General features: G+C 33.2%; 4 protein-coding genes across 10 annotated transcripts; 2 read left to right on the forward strand and 2 right to left on the reverse strand.

Moving 5' to 3' along the window:
• The first annotated feature begins 1,437 nt into the window (after positions 1–1,437).
• On the forward strand, positions 1,438–5,946 carry LOC114181107 (aldehyde dehydrogenase family 2 member B7, mitochondrial-like). 2 transcript variants are annotated; one of them, XM_028067457.1, is made up of 11 exons: positions 1,438–1,673; positions 1,889–2,026; positions 2,105–2,265; positions 2,420–2,573; positions 2,811–3,040; positions 3,723–3,812; positions 4,307–4,480; positions 4,656–4,793; positions 4,965–5,102; positions 5,198–5,259; positions 5,476–5,946. In XM_028067457.1, exons 1-11 carry the CDS (start codon positions 1,592–1,594, stop codon positions 5,747–5,749), a joined length of 1,641 nt encoding a protein of 546 aa, XP_027923258.1. In that variant the 5' UTR covers positions 1,438–1,591; the 3' UTR covers positions 5,750–5,946. The 2 variants fall into 2 exon arrangements, with proteins under 2 accessions (XP_027923258.1, XP_027923259.1); XM_028067458.1 differs by having other exon boundaries at positions 2,123–2,265.
• A 463-nt stretch (positions 5,947–6,409) lies between these two features.
• On the reverse strand, positions 6,410–10,314 carry LOC114181835 (pentatricopeptide repeat-containing protein At3g61360). 4 transcript variants are annotated; one of them, XM_028068433.1, is made up of 4 exons: positions 9,919–10,314; positions 7,822–9,590; positions 6,666–6,828; positions 6,412–6,573 (listed from the first exon to the last, which is right to left on the reverse strand). In XM_028068433.1, the coding sequence occupies exons 1-2, from the start codon at positions 10,153–10,155 to the stop codon at positions 8,010–8,012; spliced, it is 1,818 nt and encodes a 605-aa protein (XP_027924234.1). In that variant the 5' UTR covers positions 10,156–10,314; the 3' UTR covers positions 6,412–6,573; positions 6,666–6,828; positions 7,822–8,009. The 4 variants fall into 4 exon arrangements, with proteins under 4 accessions (XP_027924233.1, XP_027924234.1, XP_027924235.1 ...); XM_028068432.1 differs by having other exon boundaries at positions 6,410–6,828; XM_028068434.1 differs by lacking the exons at positions 6,412–6,573; positions 6,666–6,828 and adding an exon at positions 6,860–6,926.
• LOC114181836 lies at positions 10,312–12,852 on the forward strand. 3 transcript variants are annotated; one of them, XM_028068435.1, is made up of 4 exons: positions 10,312–10,489; positions 10,794–10,886; positions 11,052–11,160; positions 12,360–12,852. In XM_028068435.1, the coding sequence occupies exons 3-4, from the start codon at positions 11,067–11,069 to the stop codon at positions 12,578–12,580; spliced, it is 315 nt and encodes a 104-aa protein (XP_027924236.1). In that variant the 5' UTR covers positions 10,312–10,489; positions 10,794–10,886; positions 11,052–11,066; the 3' UTR covers positions 12,581–12,852. The 3 variants fall into 3 exon arrangements, with proteins under 3 accessions (XP_027924236.1, XP_027924238.1, XP_027924237.1); XM_028068436.1 differs by having other exon boundaries at positions 10,317–10,489; positions 10,798–10,886; positions 12,360–12,847; XM_028068437.1 differs by lacking the exon at positions 10,794–10,886.
• Positions 12,853–13,232: 380 nt separating this feature from the next.
• LOC114181447 (putative RING-H2 finger protein ATL49) lies at positions 13,233–14,532 on the reverse strand. Its single transcript, XM_028067909.1, has one exon. It carries the CDS (start codon positions 14,072–14,074, stop codon positions 13,547–13,549), a length of 528 nt encoding a protein of 175 aa, XP_027923710.1. The 5' UTR covers positions 14,075–14,532; the 3' UTR covers positions 13,233–13,546.
• Positions 14,533–17,568: the final 3,036 nt, after the last annotated feature.

The raw sequence follows: 17,568 nt of genomic DNA on the forward strand, positions 1-17,568 counted from the left end.
GTTAAAAATATATAGTCTTTAAACAACCCTTTACCGTTATTATAGGTTGATATTAAATATTTTACTACTTATCGGATGAAAAGTAATCGTGTCATTATTACATTTTTTAAAAAAACATTAAGAAACCTGATTGAAATTTTTATCAACCATAGAACCAAATTAATAAACAAATACTGATACTAAAAAGGTAATTAAACTTATAACTTATTTAACGTTTTCCCTTTTTTCTTAATGTAGAAAAAAATGTAAATTTGATATTAAAACTCTTTCAAACATATTTTACATATTTAAGAAAAAAAAAAACTAAGCTGTCTTCCATTTTTCTATCGGTAGAAAAAACATTTGGGCCTTGAAAACTTGACAGTTTCTTCCTGCACTTCCAAAACTTTCTTCCTGCACCCTGTAACATTTTTTTCCTATTTTATTCTTTCCAATTGTATAATCTGAAACTGATTTTTTTAGAAAAAAATAAATTAAATAAATTTCGAATTGCATAATCGAAAGTCATTTTTAACTAACATGTTTACAATCTGAAAGTCATTAACTGTACAATCCAAAAGCCATTTCCAGATTTGAGATCTACAAAAATAAGAGAACCAAACTTCTGAGATTCAAGAAGAAAATTTGGAGGTGCATGAAGGAACTGCCAAACTTAAATCATATTTACTTCATTTTTTTTCTCTTCTTGATCGAACAATATTATTTGTTTTCTTTTGCTTGTCTCTTACATTTTCTAGCAATAGTAGTTTCACTCTTTTGCAATTTTTCATAACATTACACATTATGATATTATCACATTATTACACTTTCTTTTTGTCTTTCCCTTTTTTGAAGCCAACATGGGGTGGTGATTATCATTTTCCTACATCACATATAAGTAAGGTGAACTATTATGGCTGCTATCATTATTACATTTTGGTTACAATGTCTCTTTCAACTTGTTCCTGATTCACTCATAATTTTGATTCACATGGCTAATAGAACTGATGCACTTTTACATTAATGGTAACAGGATAGTGCTAAGTACTTGTAATTTTTTGTTCTCTCCACCTTCTCTTCCGACACGTCTCATAAATGGTGTGTCCTATGTCTGATATGTATCCAACACTCGTATCGTATCGTACGATATTCGTAGGACACATTATGTGTATTTTGAAAAATATTTTTTTATTTTTGACATGATTTTGACAATTAAAATAAAAAACAAATCTTATACTATCACTATTTTTTGTATATTAGATATTGGATAGATAGATTAAATTCATTTTTATGTTAGTTGACAATATATTAGTTGACAATTATAAACTTAACATGCATATACACGTATACACACCGTATCCCGTATCCTATATTTTTTCAATTTAGACGTATCTTAATCCGTATCCGTATTATATCCGTGGCCATTCCCATATCCGGGCATCATAATCCTTATGAAATGCTTACCGGCAGATACAAACACTTCACTAAGCACTTATAAAAAAAGGTGCTGAGAATTTAGTTTCAGATTTTATGGTGCTAGAAATCTGTGTGCAGGATCACAAAGAAAGGGAAAAAAATCTTCAACATTCAAAGTCTTCATGCAAAGTAGATCATGGCTTCTAGAATTCTTTCCACTCTGCATAATGTGTCTTCTTCTTCTTCTTCTTTTGTCTCAACCACTAAACGTTGCTTAGGTATACTACTATCTCTCCTTTTTATAATGTGCACAAAAAACTGAAATAATGAAAACCACCCTGTGTTCTGTGCTGATATGATATATGGGAAAGGGGTGAATATACTCTTTATAAATTGCATTGGAGAAAACGACTTAAAAAATGAAAGAAAGTTTTGATTTTTGAACTTTTTTTTTTCTCCCTTTTGGTTTTTACACTATTGACTAAATTTGCAGGTCTATGTTGTCTCTGGCATAGAAGTTTAAGTGGAACTGGTGCCTCTGTTGCTGCTGATATAGAGCCTAGCAAGCCACCAGTGCAAATTGAACATAATCAGCTTCTGATTGATGGAATGTTTGTTGATGCAGCTTCTGGTTAATATATCCTACATTTATGTACTTAAAACATTGATATGAAACATTCAATCTATGCTACAAAAACATAATTTTTAGCAACTTTTGTTCTGTCAGGAAAAACTTTTCCAACCAATGATCCTAGGACTGGAGATACAATTGCCAAAGTAGCTGAAGCGGATGTTGAAGATGTAAATCGCGCTGTACGTGCAGCTCGCAAGGCTTTTGATGAGGGACCATGGCCAAAGATGACAGCTTATGTAATACATCATTGTTTAATCCTAATTTGTTCTATAAATTTCAGTATATGGAAGTGTTTTGGTGCTGTAGTTTTTCCTTTGGGCTACAAGAATGCTACATACATGGTTTTTATGTGCGACAATTTTGTCCATCATCTTTGATGAACTCCTCTAGGAAAGATCACGAATAATTTTGCGTTGTGCTGATATATTGGAGAAACACAATGATGAAGTTGCAGCAATTGAAACATGGGATAGTGGGAAGCCTTATGAACAGGCTGCAAATGTTGAAATACCTATGGTGGTACGCTTGTTCCGATATTATGCAGGTAACTGTATTATCTTCGAGTTTTTTTGTCAGAAGTCTCACATTAACTAGAGATAAAACCAATTCACAATATATAAGTGGATGCAAACCTGACCTCATAATATATAAGTAAGTGCAAATCTCACCTTACAAGCCGATTTTATGGGGTTAAGTTTAAAGTCTAAACATTTTTACATCATGTAGTTATAGTATTGTATGACAAGTTGACATTCTTTGGCATCTTTTATGTTTTTTTCAGGTTGGGCGGATAAAATTCATGGTTTAACAGTTCCAGCTGATGGATCATACCATGTTCAAACCTTGCATGAACCTATTGGAGTAGCAGGGCAGATTGTTCCTTGGAATTTCCCACTTCTTATTTTTTCATGGAAGGTTGCACCTGCATTAGCTTGTGGTAATACAGTTGTAATGAAAACTGCAGAACAGACACCACTTTCTGCCATTTATGTGTCAAAGCTATTTCTTGAGGTAGTCTTATAGCATACCTATAAATGTTTCATTATGTTCTTGCTGGGTTGGGTTTGAAATTACACATGGATATGATTAAAAAGTCTTATATCTCAGTTTCCTTTTAGGGAATAGTGAAGTCAAAATCAATAAGATTCTACAAGAAAAGGATTTCTTCAAGAGTATTTATCAGTTCTTATCATTTCACAATACTGCATCAATAACCTCATCTCAGCTAAAATGAAATCAAGAGAACAAAAAGGATAACCTCTTCCGTTTATAGAGAATGTGAACAAGTCTTTAATGTTATGATTGTCACACTTACTAATTAGTCCTCAAGGTTGTTAAGGGATTTTGTGTCCTTGTACGAACGGGTTAACCTTTTCGTAACAATGATATCAGAACCTTGCAACGAACCCAGTGGCTCGAATTCGAACCTTGGAGAGGAACCTACTCCAATAAAGGGGGAGTTTCAAATTCACCGGGCTATCAGGTCCCAACCTCTGAAAGAGGGGCATTTGTTAAGGGATTTGTTAACCCGTTCGTACAAGAACACAAAATCCCTTAACAAAGGTAGTTAATAGCTTCAATGTGAAATGAACCAAATGATGCAATTCCAAAATTGCTAACAACAAAAAGATTGTGATGTTGTTTGTGCCTATGCTTTTTGTAATTGTTCTCACTGATGGATTTGATGCAATAGGCAGGACTTCCTCCTGGAGTTCTGAATGTTATCAGTGGCTTTGGTCCTACTGCTGGTGCAGCTCTGTGTACTCATATGGATGTTGACAAGGTACTTTAGAACATTTAGTGGAATGATTCTCTTGAAACTTCAAAAAAAGGGTATTTAGTGGAATAATTCTGTGTGTTTAAGTATCTTATGATTTGGTTAACATTGTTTACAGTTCCTTTACTTCAAAAATGATAGTTTTGGTCTTTTGTATTTATGAAAGGGTGTTGAACAGAAACACCCCATTTTCTACTCAACACCTACATGTAGAATTTTCTTTATGAAATGTGGTAAATTTGTTTATGGTAAAATCAAAATAAAGTATAGAATTATGGACAAAACCCACTACATTTTAGAATCATGAGAACCAAAACATTGTTTTTAGTAGGAACTAAAACCAATTTTGACCAGATCTTTAGGACTTGTAAAAGTAAAACACATTTTAGTTTATAATTTACTCTGCTAATTGTCTCTATAATACATATATGCATCAATTTATGCCTATATGGCCTAATAGTTAATAGTAAAATAAAAATTGGTTGATTTTGTTTTTGTAGCTTGCTTTCACAGGATCCTCTGAGACAGGTAGAAGGGTATTAGAACTCTCAGCACGCAGTAACCTGAAGCCAGTAACTCTGGAGCTGGGTGGAAAATCTCCATTCATTGTCTGCAAGGATGCTGATATTGATGCAGCTGTTGAAGCGGCACATTCTGCATTATTCTTTAATCAGGTTTGATTATCCTAATTTCATCATTAGGAATCATAACACAATCTACTTCAAATAAAACTTGCAGTTTTTAATAAATGTCAACAAATAGTAAAGAGGGTCTTTAAAATAGTATTTTAAAGAATGTATTGCTACTGTTCCAATATATTTCAAACTATTTTGTTTTGCTTCTGTATAGGGGCAATGTTGTTGTGCTGGTTCTCGCACATTTGTTCATGAAAGCATATATGATGAATTTGTGGAAAAGGCTAAAGCTCGTGCTACTAAACGTGTAGTTGGAGACCCTTTTAAAAGTGGGGTTGAGCAAGGTCCTCAGGTATCTATGAACCTTTCAGAATGAACCATAAATCAAAGACAAAATTTGGTTCAAACAAGAAAAACCACATAACTTTTGCTCATTCATAATCAATTCAACAGAAATCTTCAATTAGTTTTCTTCAACTTATGGCTGGCATCTTAAAGGATGATGATGACATTGATGTTTCAGATTGATTTTGCACAATTCGAGAAGATCCTGAAATACATAAGATCAGGCATTGAAAGTGGTGCTACACTGGAATCTGGTGGTCAAAGAGTTGGCTCAAAAGGCTACTACATCGAACCAACTGTTTTCTCAAATGTTCAGGCATGACAGTTCCAATTAATAATGGTTCAATTTCTAGACAAGTGATAACATAGTTCCAAAAGTAGAAGTAAATGACTCTGTTTCTTAATATATAGGACGACATGTTGATAGCAAAAGATGAGATATTCGGTCCGGTACAATCTATCCTGAAATTCAAGTATGCTAGTAGTCATTGGTTCATGCTAAAAGTGTTATCATGTGTGTAATCAGGGAACGGATTCAGTGACTGTTTGAAGGCACGTAAGAGATGAAAATGAACTAAAGTTACGTAACTTTAAAAAAGTCACTGAATCCGCTCCCGTGTACTTGGCACATTCTTCAGTAGTTACTCATCTTAAACTCTTCTCATTCTGTGTTATGAAATAAACGACAGGGATCTAGAGGAGGTGATAAGAAGGGCCAATGCAACTCATTATGGCCTGGCTGCTGGAGTTTATACTCGGAATATAGACACTGCCAATACCTTGATGAGGGCATTGCGAGTTGGAACAGTATGGATCAACTGCTATGATGTGTTTGATGCAGCAATACCTTTTGGTGGATATAAAATGAGTGGTCAAGGAAAAGTAAGGGGAATCTACAGCCTTAGAAGCTACCTTCAAGTTAAAGCTTCTGTCACTGCTCTTAAGAATCCTGCATGGCTCTAGTTTTCCACTACCTAAGTGTTTTTGTTCATGATGTCTTGTCTAAGAAAAAGAACCACCAATGCTGCATCTTTCATGGAGCATTCCTAAGGCATTGAATTTGCCAAAGTATTCCTAATGCCATTGTTTTTAAACAGTAAATGAAATTAATACATGTACTTTTAAGGTTCAAGTAATCAAAGAATGGTTGTTTGTGCGTACTTTGGTGATAAATGCTTTAAATCAATACTTCAAAGTACTTAACGGATCACCATGATTCTTGTTGAAGCTCCTATCTGGAACTGTTAACTTCAATAGGCTGTGTAGCCCTTCAGGGTCACTTAGTTTGTTTGTTTTCTTTATAAATTATTTATACCTTATAAGTTCTCTCATGTTTTTTTATTATCAAGTGTATTATATTTTTTATTGTTGCCATTCTTATTTAATTAAAGGGTACCAAAAAATAATAGGGCACCTTCCACCAAGTATCATTTCACTACAAAAAGTTCCCTTCCGTTTAGCATCCCTATGTGTGTTTACATATGAAACTTCCATTAAAATCTTTATGCGTATTAGTGTTTGAAAATTTATGGTATGTATAAATCATTTAGTAGAGTTTACTTTTTTATATGCAGACACAGAGACAACCAATACACAATTGATTCAAATTACTGATTACACCCTCCAGTGTTTACATAGCCTACGTGTTCGACTAAATGCTTCAACAAGTTCTGTTGTCACTTATCTCCACTCTTAACATAGCCTAGGTGTTTGACTAAATGCTTCAGTTCAGTGTGCTCCAAATTAGGCTAGACAGAGAAATCAGAACTAAATCGCGCTTCAATTGGCTGGAAGATAGAAACGAGAAACTGAATTGGTTAGATCATCATTTGTCTAATTGAAGTGCATTTGTTGATGAGTTTAGAATTTGCAAACATACATTGAAAGATAATGGATGCAGGACTCTATGGCTTGGAATTTCTTTAGCTTATCTCCCCTCACTACAAAATACCGAAAGGTTACAACTTCTGCAATACCCACATGCTTGGTGCTCAAGTGTGTCAAATATATTTGTTCTTCATCAGCTCTTCATCCTGAACATTCTGTTAACCGTGATCGTAGTGTCAATTCAGACTCTTTTCTTTTTATGCGTCTCTTATTGATAAGAAAAAGAACCAGCATTGAATTTGCCAAAGTATTCCTAATGCCATTGTTTTTAAACATTAAATGAAATTAATACATGTATTTCTAAGGTTCAAGTAATCAAAGAATATAAATAAATAAATAAATGTGTTATAAATCATGTACAGAAAATTCTCTTAAAAATGCAAAACAATGTCCCATAACTCTGATTGTAAAAGGGATCTCATTAATAACACTTTTATGAATTAGAAATATTGTCTGCTGGAGTTTCTGTAAGAAGCCTTCCTCCGTTTTTTGAAAATCTGTGCCATGCATGGACGTTGTTGGTTCAGAGATGTACATGATAGAGCTAGTTTGAGAGTAATATCAAATGCTTCTTCAGAATACTCTCCTTGGAGTAAAATTAGTCAAAACTAATATATAAGTGCCAAAGAAATACAGCCATTATACAAGACCTAAACCTCAGGCCTATAACAGAACTATAGTCTTTTGTAATAGAAACTGTCATCATTGCATGTCAGCTTTTCTGACCCGTAATATGGTGCTTCAAAATTTAGATCCATCATCAACTGGGTAAAATCCAGAGAACACCATAAGTTTGGAGTTTAAAATTATCAAATAATTTGAAAACAAGTCATTTGCGATCAAGAAATGCATTTATAGAAACTAAAAAATAACATTCTCTTACACATGAAGAAATCAAGAACAAAATGTAATAACACGTAAGTTTGATGATTTATTTTTTACAGGAAAGTAATAAATGGTCAAGCAATGAAATGAACTCGTTCTATTTTCATTAATTCCATTATCTAGCACCTACAACTGCTGCAAATGCAAATGAGGTATACACGATTCAAGAGATTCCAAGAACCAAACGAATAATTTAATAGTTTTCTATAAAAATGCTAACAAATCAATGCTTGAAGATGGAAAGTACAAGATAATGGCTATACCTGGAAGAGGCTCTTTGACACTCTGAGAATGGTAAGCAGTATCACTAACACAAGTCTCTTTGGTTTGCTGCATGCCATTTACAACATAGCCAACTTGTTCAGTAAGCATGATTCCAGTAGGTGCAAGTTCAGGATGCATGGTGCCTGTATCTAAAGCTTCATATGACTTCCTATTAGCCTAAATGATGCTACGCTATAACCCTAGAGGTAGAAATACCAGTAGTGTTTCCTCTAGACGGTGGTAAGACACTCTGCAATTTTTTAATCATCTGGTCAAGCTGCTTCAACTTGTCCATGTCACCTGCCTGCAACAAAAACCTCTCCAGCATCAGAAATGATGCACTACTCATATATCTTCCTCTCTCCAACATTTGTTTGGAGCACTCAAAAGCATCATGCACCAAACCCCTTGCACACAACCCAGTGACCAGAAGATCTAAAGCATGAGCATGGGGACAGTAACCTTTCTCCACCAGGTACTTCCATAGACCTACACTTAAATCAAGCTGATAATTTTGACAGAAAAATTTCATCAGCATTACAACTGTCCTTGTTTTTGGAACAAAACCCCTTTGAGTCATCTTCTGGTAAAGCTCACTAACACCTTCAATCCCTCTTGATCTCATCAATCCTAAGAACATTGTATGGTAAGTGACACCATCTAGCTCGATGTGTTTTTCAGCCATCTCATCCACCAAGGACAAAGCAGATTCAATATATCTATTTCTAACCAAAGCAGTAACCAAAGCATTATAAGCACCAGTGTCGGCAACCAAGTTTCTTGAAGGAATCTCATTAAAAAACTGCCATGCCTTGCCTAAATTTCGAACCAACCCTGCTCCATGAATCAAAGTAGTTATAGTTTCAATTGTAGGGACAATATTTCTCCCCTCCATCTCCTCCAGAAGTCTCAAAGCATCAGCAAAACAACCTTTCTTGCAGTAAGAATCAATCCTAACATTAAATGTCACTCCATCCGGACTAAAACCGCGCCTAACCATTTCGTGATAGAAAAGCTCAACAGAAGTAACATCACCTGATTCTTTGAACCCCAGGAGCAGAATATTCATGGACTTGGTATTAGGAGTAAACCGTGGCACAAGCTTCGCAAACACGGACCTGGCTTCCTTCATTTGCCTCTGTGTACAAAATGCTTTAAGAAGCACATTGAACTCTTCAGTGCCAAATTCCCTGCCAACAAACACTTCATCTTCCATCCTTCTAAACCCATCAAGGGTGTCTTCAAAGGACTGGAATTTGGCGATTTTGGAGAGCACAATGTTCATTGACTTAAGGGTGAGCAAAGAAGGGTGACTTCTTGCAATGTCCCGCAATAGGACCCATGTTTTGTCAAAATAACGCATCCGTGCAAGGATGTGGAGGGTCATGTTGAGTGAATCAGGACTTATGAGTGAATGGGAATGGATGAGGCAGTAGTTGAAGAACTCCAAGGCCTTGAGACCATTAGAATGTGAAGCAAACAACCGGCCGAGAACATTTTCCACAAGGGAAGTAGAGAAAGAGGAAGGAGGGAGGAGGTGGAGGAGTGTAGGGTGAAGGGGTTGCAATGGGAAAGGGTGGTCGTTGATGATTCTTGTGAGTGTGTCAACATCAACTTTGATCTCTGAACATGACTCAGGACTGCCAATAGGATTTTCTGAAAATGTAGGTGACTCCTTTCCTACACTACAATCACCACCACTTATGCTACGCTTGTAGAACATTATTGTTGTCTTTGCTTTAACCATGATTCCCCTTACTCTCTCCGCCTAAGCAACACAAGTAAAAAGAAAATCTTAACATAATGTATTTTGAAGAAAAAACTTATCTGTCATAGCTTTTACAAATAAGTTAATCCATAAACTAATTTTGATTTGATTTGTAGGAAAGTTGGTTTCGCTCTATAATCCTTATTTACTTCTCCAAAAGCTAATTATAACAATTTGAATATTACACTAAAATTTTAAATTTCTACATCATAATGAACCCAAGACAACACTTTTTGAACAACAAGCAATTTTGGACAATACCCATTTCATCTAACATAGCAAAAGCCCTTGCCCAAATGAGAAAAATGAAAACTTTCAGCAAGAGTACCTGAGACTCATCAAGATAGTGAGGTTGTCCATGACCTTTCTTTTGGGTGGAGTTGCCATGATGAAAATGTGCAGCCGAGAAGCTTCTAACGAGCTCTGGGGGGTACTGCCTCAAACCTATGGAGTTTTTCCCTCTGGTGCTGTTTAGGCGTGAAAAGCGTTGAGGGGTTAAAGGGTTGAAATTGAATTTGCAGAAGAAGCGTGGATAATTCGATAGCTTCAAGCTCTTGGAAGCCATTTCACAATCATGGAGGAAATGTAACTTCGGGTTACATTTGGATGGATGGTTTCAACCCGGTTCAATGTGACAGATTCTTTGGAAAAAAAAAATTAAAAAAAAAGGTTGTTGGACTTAAAGTGAGGCCCAACCCAATAATTTGTAGTCCTGTCTATGAAACCGGAAGAGAGAGGAAACCAGAGAGCAAAGATCGCAGGGAGAAGGTCGAAACGCAAAACGACCTGAGAAAGACACCAACATAGATCTGTTCCTGCGATAGAAGAACACAACATCAACACCCCAAAAGCACATAGAGTTGCAAGAGAGAACACGTGACCTCGGAATTGTTACCAAGGTGCGTCCTGCATTAATCGTGACCTAGAAACAAACAATTCCACTGTCGTTTTTTGCTTTTTTTGTTGGGTAGTGTCCAACTGAGCTCGCTGAATCCACTCTAAACTCGCGATTTGACAGAGTTTGAGCGAGTTTGCTCGAGTTTACACGACCCAACACAAAAAATATTCTGCTTGCGAATTAACTAGGTTCGAGGGTGTGGAAACTTTTAAGTCGTCGGAGTTTAAGAGTTGTGTTGAAGACTCAAAATTTAAGAATTTGTATTTAGTTAATGTGTTAAATTTATCAGTTTTACCGTTTTTAAGGTAGACTCATCTCGGATTCAGCGGTTATAGCTTTCAACTACAGTTCGTTACTAGGCATGAGAATGGGAGAAAAGGGTTACCTCGGATTCAAAGGTTATAGCTTTTATCCACTTATCAGTATTTATCAAATGATGATAAATATGAGATTTAATTAGAAAAGTATTTATCAGTTGGAAGCATAGTGATAATAATGTTCAGTAAATATTAAAAGAAATAGAGGTTACGAATATTAAACAAATTTTTTACCTTTTTTTGTAGGAATTTGAGGCAAAAATGAGAGTGTTTCAGAAGTTTTTCGTTGCGTCAATGTTCATGTGGGCAATCCCTATTGCAATATTATATGCTTTCAATCACAACATGCTTCCTGGTAAGATTCTAATGTAGTTGAGCTTTTAATGGGTGGTTGTTGTTGTTTTGAGGAGGTGTTTGTTGGTACTGTGGTATGGATGCTTTATATCTTCTATTATTCTATCTATCTTTCAGCTTGACTGGTAGAATTAGTGAATTCATTTGAAGGACAAATGAAAGAGTTTCTTATTATTTCAAACCAACTTTTTGTTAGTTTTTTTTTATTTGTTCTGCTTTCTTGTTGAAGAGATGATCTTTTACTTCTTTTAGTTTTTTGAGTAAATACTGTATGCACTCACATTGCTCAGCGCCATCCAATCACAAACTGTCATGTATGGTTTTTTTCGTTGGCTTTAACAATAATTATCTCAAAAGTAGTTTCTATCATGATTTTTGTTGATGATGTAAGAAAAAGAGCATTGGGTCTTCCGTAGAAATTAAACACTTCTATTATTGTCAAAAACTGAAAATTAGAGAATTGAGCCTTGTTTGGTTACTATTTTGGAAAGTGGTTTTTGTTTTCTAAAATCTGTTTGTCCCATATTTCATTTGGAAGTGTTTGTCTTTTTAGCACGGTTCTGTTTTCTAAAAGTTTGTCCTCTGACTACTTGAATAGAGCACTTAAAGAAAATAGAAGATGATGAAACAACATCTCCAAGCTGTTTCTGTTTTTATCTTTGAAACAATTGTTTTGGAAATAAATTTTGAAACATAGTAGATTTGGCTGATAAATTGATTGCTGCTGAGTAGTGAGAAGTGTAGATTTTTTTTAAAGGTAATGACTGGCATTAAATTTGCCTTTCTCAAATCATCTGCAAAGTTTTATCTCTATACATATATACCTAGCCTCTAAGGAAATGTGCAGTTTTGCCCATGTATAGTATATGTATATGGTGTTGTACAGGAAGATAATTTGCTGCTTTATGGAGGTTATTTTTCTAACGTTAGTAATATAATATTATAATGGAGATTTACGTTTAATTCAAATCCTTATCTATGGTCTGAAAAGTAAGGGAAATTACTTTTGACTTGGACATGCCACAATTGCCTAACCTCAAGCATTGAGGTACTGGAAAATTTACTGCATTCTGATTCAATTATTTTCATTTCATTCCTTTAATGTTTCCCAACCGGTTGTGAATAAGACCCAATAGAAAAATAGAATGGAAATTGCAGAACTACAACCTTAACTTTACTGTGTTTCCTTGTTTGTAACAGGAGCATCCAATTTGTCCCCTTACTCTGTGACACTAGTGAGTGGATTTCTTGCTGTCATATCTGTCAATGTAGTCATAGCATTTTACATATATTTGGCAATGAGAGAACCTGCTGATAAACACGAGCCTGATCCTAAATTTGTTGCTGAGGCCAAAGCTAGCATTAATCAGCCTACAGGGGATGCTCAGCAATCTTCCCAGGCTGTCAAAAAAGAACAGTAGATGATGATGCTTTAAGACCCCTTTGTTTTCTACTCACAAGTTGTTCATCTTGGAGAGGAGAGGGAAGAACGGGGATGAAGGGAGAAGGTCCTGAATCGTGTGCCAATCATGCTTATGTTAACAAGTTTGCACATTCATGTTTCCATGTGTTAGTTTCTTAGCGTTTTACATATACACATTCAAAGTTCCTTTCAGTTAAGAATGTTATAGACGTTTTTGTATCCATTGGACCATTGTGTTTTCAATTCATTGGAGAAAGTTTTTTTACGTTTGATTTATCTGCAACATAAAGACAAATGAATATACACTTCCCATATTGCATGATGTGCTAAATTGTCATTACTAGAAAATTATAGCGCAGTTGTAAAATAAGTAGTATTTTGGTGAAATGTTGTTAAGAGAGCAGTTAATTTTTGTATAATTTGAGATATGATTTGAGACAAAGGAAGTGTATTTTATCAGAGAAGTGTGAAGTGAAAAACATTAATCAACTAATGTTTTGTGTTTGCTCTCGTCCCAAATTATAATATTATCAATGTTAGTGGCATTATTTTTCAATCAAAGTTAAGTTACCATTCAATCATGGTATTTATGACTATTTTACTTGTTAAAAGAGTTACTAAAATGTATTGTCTCTGAATGGCAGTATCACTTAAAGAGTAGGAACCGAAATTATTTTCATTGAGAAAGTTCTACATCAGTTTAAGTGTTCAATAATCTACCAAGCAATTAACGAAGTACTTGTGATTCAAAAGGGACAATGAAAACAAACTTGATCACAACCAAATGGAGCAAAAATCATAATAACTATGATAATACTAGAAGACTAGTTGTTCATCATTCAAATATCTCAACAATGTTCATTTTTTGAGCTACCCTTCACAAAGTTGCAAATTCTTCAGCATGAAGCAAAATGGTAGCTGATATCTGATTTCAGTTGAATCTGTTCTTGGTCTTCTCTTGATTCTACTCCTCTCTGACCAAGTTATGACTTCCTAATGTTGGATTTTCCATGACAACATTTGTTGACTGAACATTTTCTAGGTTTTCTCTCAGCTGTACCAAAACCACCATGTTGTCATGTTGCTGACTATTTGGTGCTACCAAGTAGTCACTGTTACCTGTAACTTGGTTTCCACTATGAGAATTAGCATTAGACCTGCAAATTGGACAAAAGGGTGTCTTAAGAAGCCATGTGTCCACACATTGAACATGAAAACTGTGCTTGCACATAGGTAACAATCTGCACTTATCTCCAGTGATGAGGCTCTCCAAGCAAACTGCACAATCCACAGGGCTACTTGTGTTGCCTTTGGCAACATAATCATAACATGGAAGCTTCTCCAACTCGTCCATGGACATGCTTCTTCCCCCATTTGCACCCCTCTCAACCATAGATCCTCTCCTAGAGAGTCTCTCCGAAATACAAACATGAAATATGATCAGCACCACAAATCCCACAAATATCAGCACCACTGTTATAATAACTGACATTATTACACTCTAATGCTTAAATGGAAATCCTAGTTTTTTTGCAGAGACTACTAGTATTGTCCACAGAAAACAATCTTGCTGGAACTAGGTAGGATCAGAATGAATGATAAAACTCTCCCACTTAGTATCTGACACTTGCATATTGAAGACTCAAATTCAGAAACAACAGATTAAGTTGGAACAATTCCATGTCAATTGATCCATACGCTTGGTTGTAAAAACTGAAAAATTTTCTGAACATGGATGGATTCATGATGTTATGTATTAGATGCTAGATAACATTGACAACATTCTAGTGAATCCATTTCCTATGTATGCATGTGTGAAACAAATGCTGAGCAAGTTGATGCAGGTACCAAAAAAAAGCCATGAAAAGTAGAATTGTAGCACAAAAAAAAGTGAGGTGGTTTTGTCATAGAAACACAAGTTTCTTTGTTTGATGAAGTTGGGAATTTGGTTTATAAGAACTTAAGGACATAGTTTAACATCATCAATCAGCATGGGTTTTTTTGTTTTTTTCCCTTTTTATTTGTCTTTTGTGTATTAGGTGAGTGTGGAATGTTGATGGAGTGGGTGGGAAAGTAACCAGTTTTTACAAGTGGATACAAAAAATCACGGTTAGCTTGCCCTTTCAGACTTTTCCTCTTTATCTTCTTTCCCTTTTTCTCTTTACTTTCTCTTTTTCTTTCTTTGTAGTTGGCTTTGGCAATATATACCATCTTTTCCTATTACAATGAGATATGGGATAATACTTAAAAAGGAAATTACTTCATCCAAAAAATTATATAAAGAGTTAATTAATTCAACTATTAAATTTTTAAGTTTGAATTAATCAAAGGAAAATACTAACCGGTGTCCGACACCGGTTAAGAAATCATTAATGTGCATTAATATCATTATTTTTACATTGAAAATTAAAATAATTAAATATATTAATTAAAATAATATAAATATATTTACATATTTTTTAAAGACAAAAATATCCTTTTAATTTTTAGATAATAATTTTTTGACACAAAACAAGGACTTTGAAATTTTTAAAGTCTCTATTCAAATTGATACTTTAATTTTTCTTTTTTATAACTTTAGATATTCAACACTATTTTTTTTTTCCTAATTTTTCTGTTAATTTAAACTTTTTTATGTTTAAATATATTTAATTTTTAACAACATTAAAATATATTTATTTTATTGTTTAATTGTCTTTTAATTTGTATTGATGAGCGTTAAATAAAATATTAAACACACATATACAATATTTATGGACATTTTTATTATTTAATTAAAATAAAATTGCATTAATAGTTGTTATGTCAGATATTAGTTAATATCACACTTAATTATTAACTTTTGTAGAATTTTATATTAACTATCTTTAACCAGTGTCCTTAGAGGACTGGTTAGCACGACCTTTAATTAAATTTGAATTTGTTTTGTTAGATTATTTTGTGTTATCTCTTCTATGAATTTTTCAAATATATTGATTGAAACTGATTTTTATGTTTAAAATATATTTAATATAATATACTCACATCAATGTATTTTATGTGTTCAATGCATGAATAGCATAGTTATTTTTGACTGAGGGATAATAATTAAGGTTCTATTGACTAATGTTGAAATGACTATGTGTTTACATGTGTTAATGAAAAAGAAATTATTGATGTAAATAAAATTATTTTCTGGTTACAAGAGTCAATATAATTTAGCCAGCATTCATATAAATTATGTTTTGGTTGATATTATTGGATTATTTATCTATAAATGTAGGTGAATTTATTTTTTGAATTCAGAGATTTTTCTCAACTAATATCAATAAAACTATTTTTCGATAATATCAATCAGGTTTTTCTTTGAAGTTTTAAGTGGTTTTTTTTTATGTCTACAGTATTAAAGTCATAGTTTTTTGTATTCCATGATAATTGAAATATTTCATTGAAATAAAAAAAATTGAATTATCTTATATAGATAAAACATTAAAAAAATAAAAAATAGAAATTTTTAAAAACTAAATAACTTGGAATGACATAAATTCAAATTTAATGCAAGTTGAAAGATCTTTCCAACTCAAGTTAATTAATACATAAAAAAAAAAAATTTATATAGGTGACTAGCCCTTTTTAGTAGATTTTGCTTATGTGATCTTTCCCAATTTTAGTTTATATTTTAAAATTTTCCCCTAACAAAATACATCTCACATATTTTTTATATGCACAAAAATCCCACTTCCTTTAACAAATAAAAGTAAGAATAGTTTATTGATATTCCTTTTCGTGATCAACAATACACATTTTGTTAATAAGTTCACAATGCTTTTCATGCCTTTTCTTCATGCACACCATAATTTCTAATTATACCCCCATAATTTTCAAAATTACAAAATTAATTTTTATAATAGTGATTTTTGGATTATTTATTATGATAATCTTTAAGAGTAAACTTTTCAGAATTTCGAGGACATGCGGAAATAAATTTTCGTAACACTTTTTAAAATAGGATTTCAAATAGAAATTTTAGAAAAACTTTTTAAAAGCATATGAAATATATTCCGAAACAAGTTTCTGGTACGTAGATAATAACTTTCAAAATCAACTTTTTAGAATAATTTTTCTAAAATGATACGTAATATATTTTGGAATGAGTTTTTACGGAATAAGTTTTTTTTCTCAAAACGAACTTCTCTCGTTTCTTCTTTTTTCTACTCAACGGTAAAAATGGTGTTGTTTAATTTAGTACAGGGGTGCAGGTAGTAAGAGTAGGAAATCAAGAGGAGAAAGCCCAACAACCTAACCAATGTGAGTGGGCGCTTCTCCTGTACCTCCAAAATCTCTTATGCACTCCCAAATTTTACTATTATATCCTTCATTAATATACAGGTGAAAGTGGATAGCCACACAATAAATTTCATTTACTGTGTCGCTAACTTCTCTGCACCCCCAAAGTACGAAACAGCTTCCACATTCCGTTTAAAACAAACAACACGGAATCTTTATGAAACGCATTCTGTCATCCGTTTCACACCATCTTGAAATGAATTACGTAATCCGTTTTAGAAAAAAATTGAAAAAAATTGAGAAACGGAATACGAATTCCATTTCATAAAATTGTAAAATGGATTCTGTAATCAGTTTCAAACGGATTCTGCTAATGACATCACTTACAAGGTAAAAAAAAAAAACATTTTAAATGTCATTAACACCCCTTAATTGTTATTAAAACCATATATTATCTGTCCTCTTTTTTTGTGTCCATATTATTTTCACTTTTACCTTAAACCTATTTTTTTCAAATTTAATCTTTTTTTTTATTTAACTATTTTTTAAATTAAATAAATAAATAACATATAAAAAATAAATAATATTTATCTATAATCAAGTTGTAAAAATTATTTAATATTTATATTTATTTATTTTATAATTAAGTTGTAATCGTTATTTGTTAATATTTTGTTAATAAGGATGTTCAACTTACAATTTAACTTCTTTTTCGGTCTC

This window comes from Vigna unguiculata, chromosome 4 (assembly GCF_004118075.2).
Source record: "Vigna unguiculata cultivar IT97K-499-35 chromosome 4, ASM411807v1, whole genome shotgun sequence".
Taxonomy (NCBI): domain Eukaryota; kingdom Viridiplantae; phylum Streptophyta; class Magnoliopsida; order Fabales; family Fabaceae; genus Vigna; species Vigna unguiculata.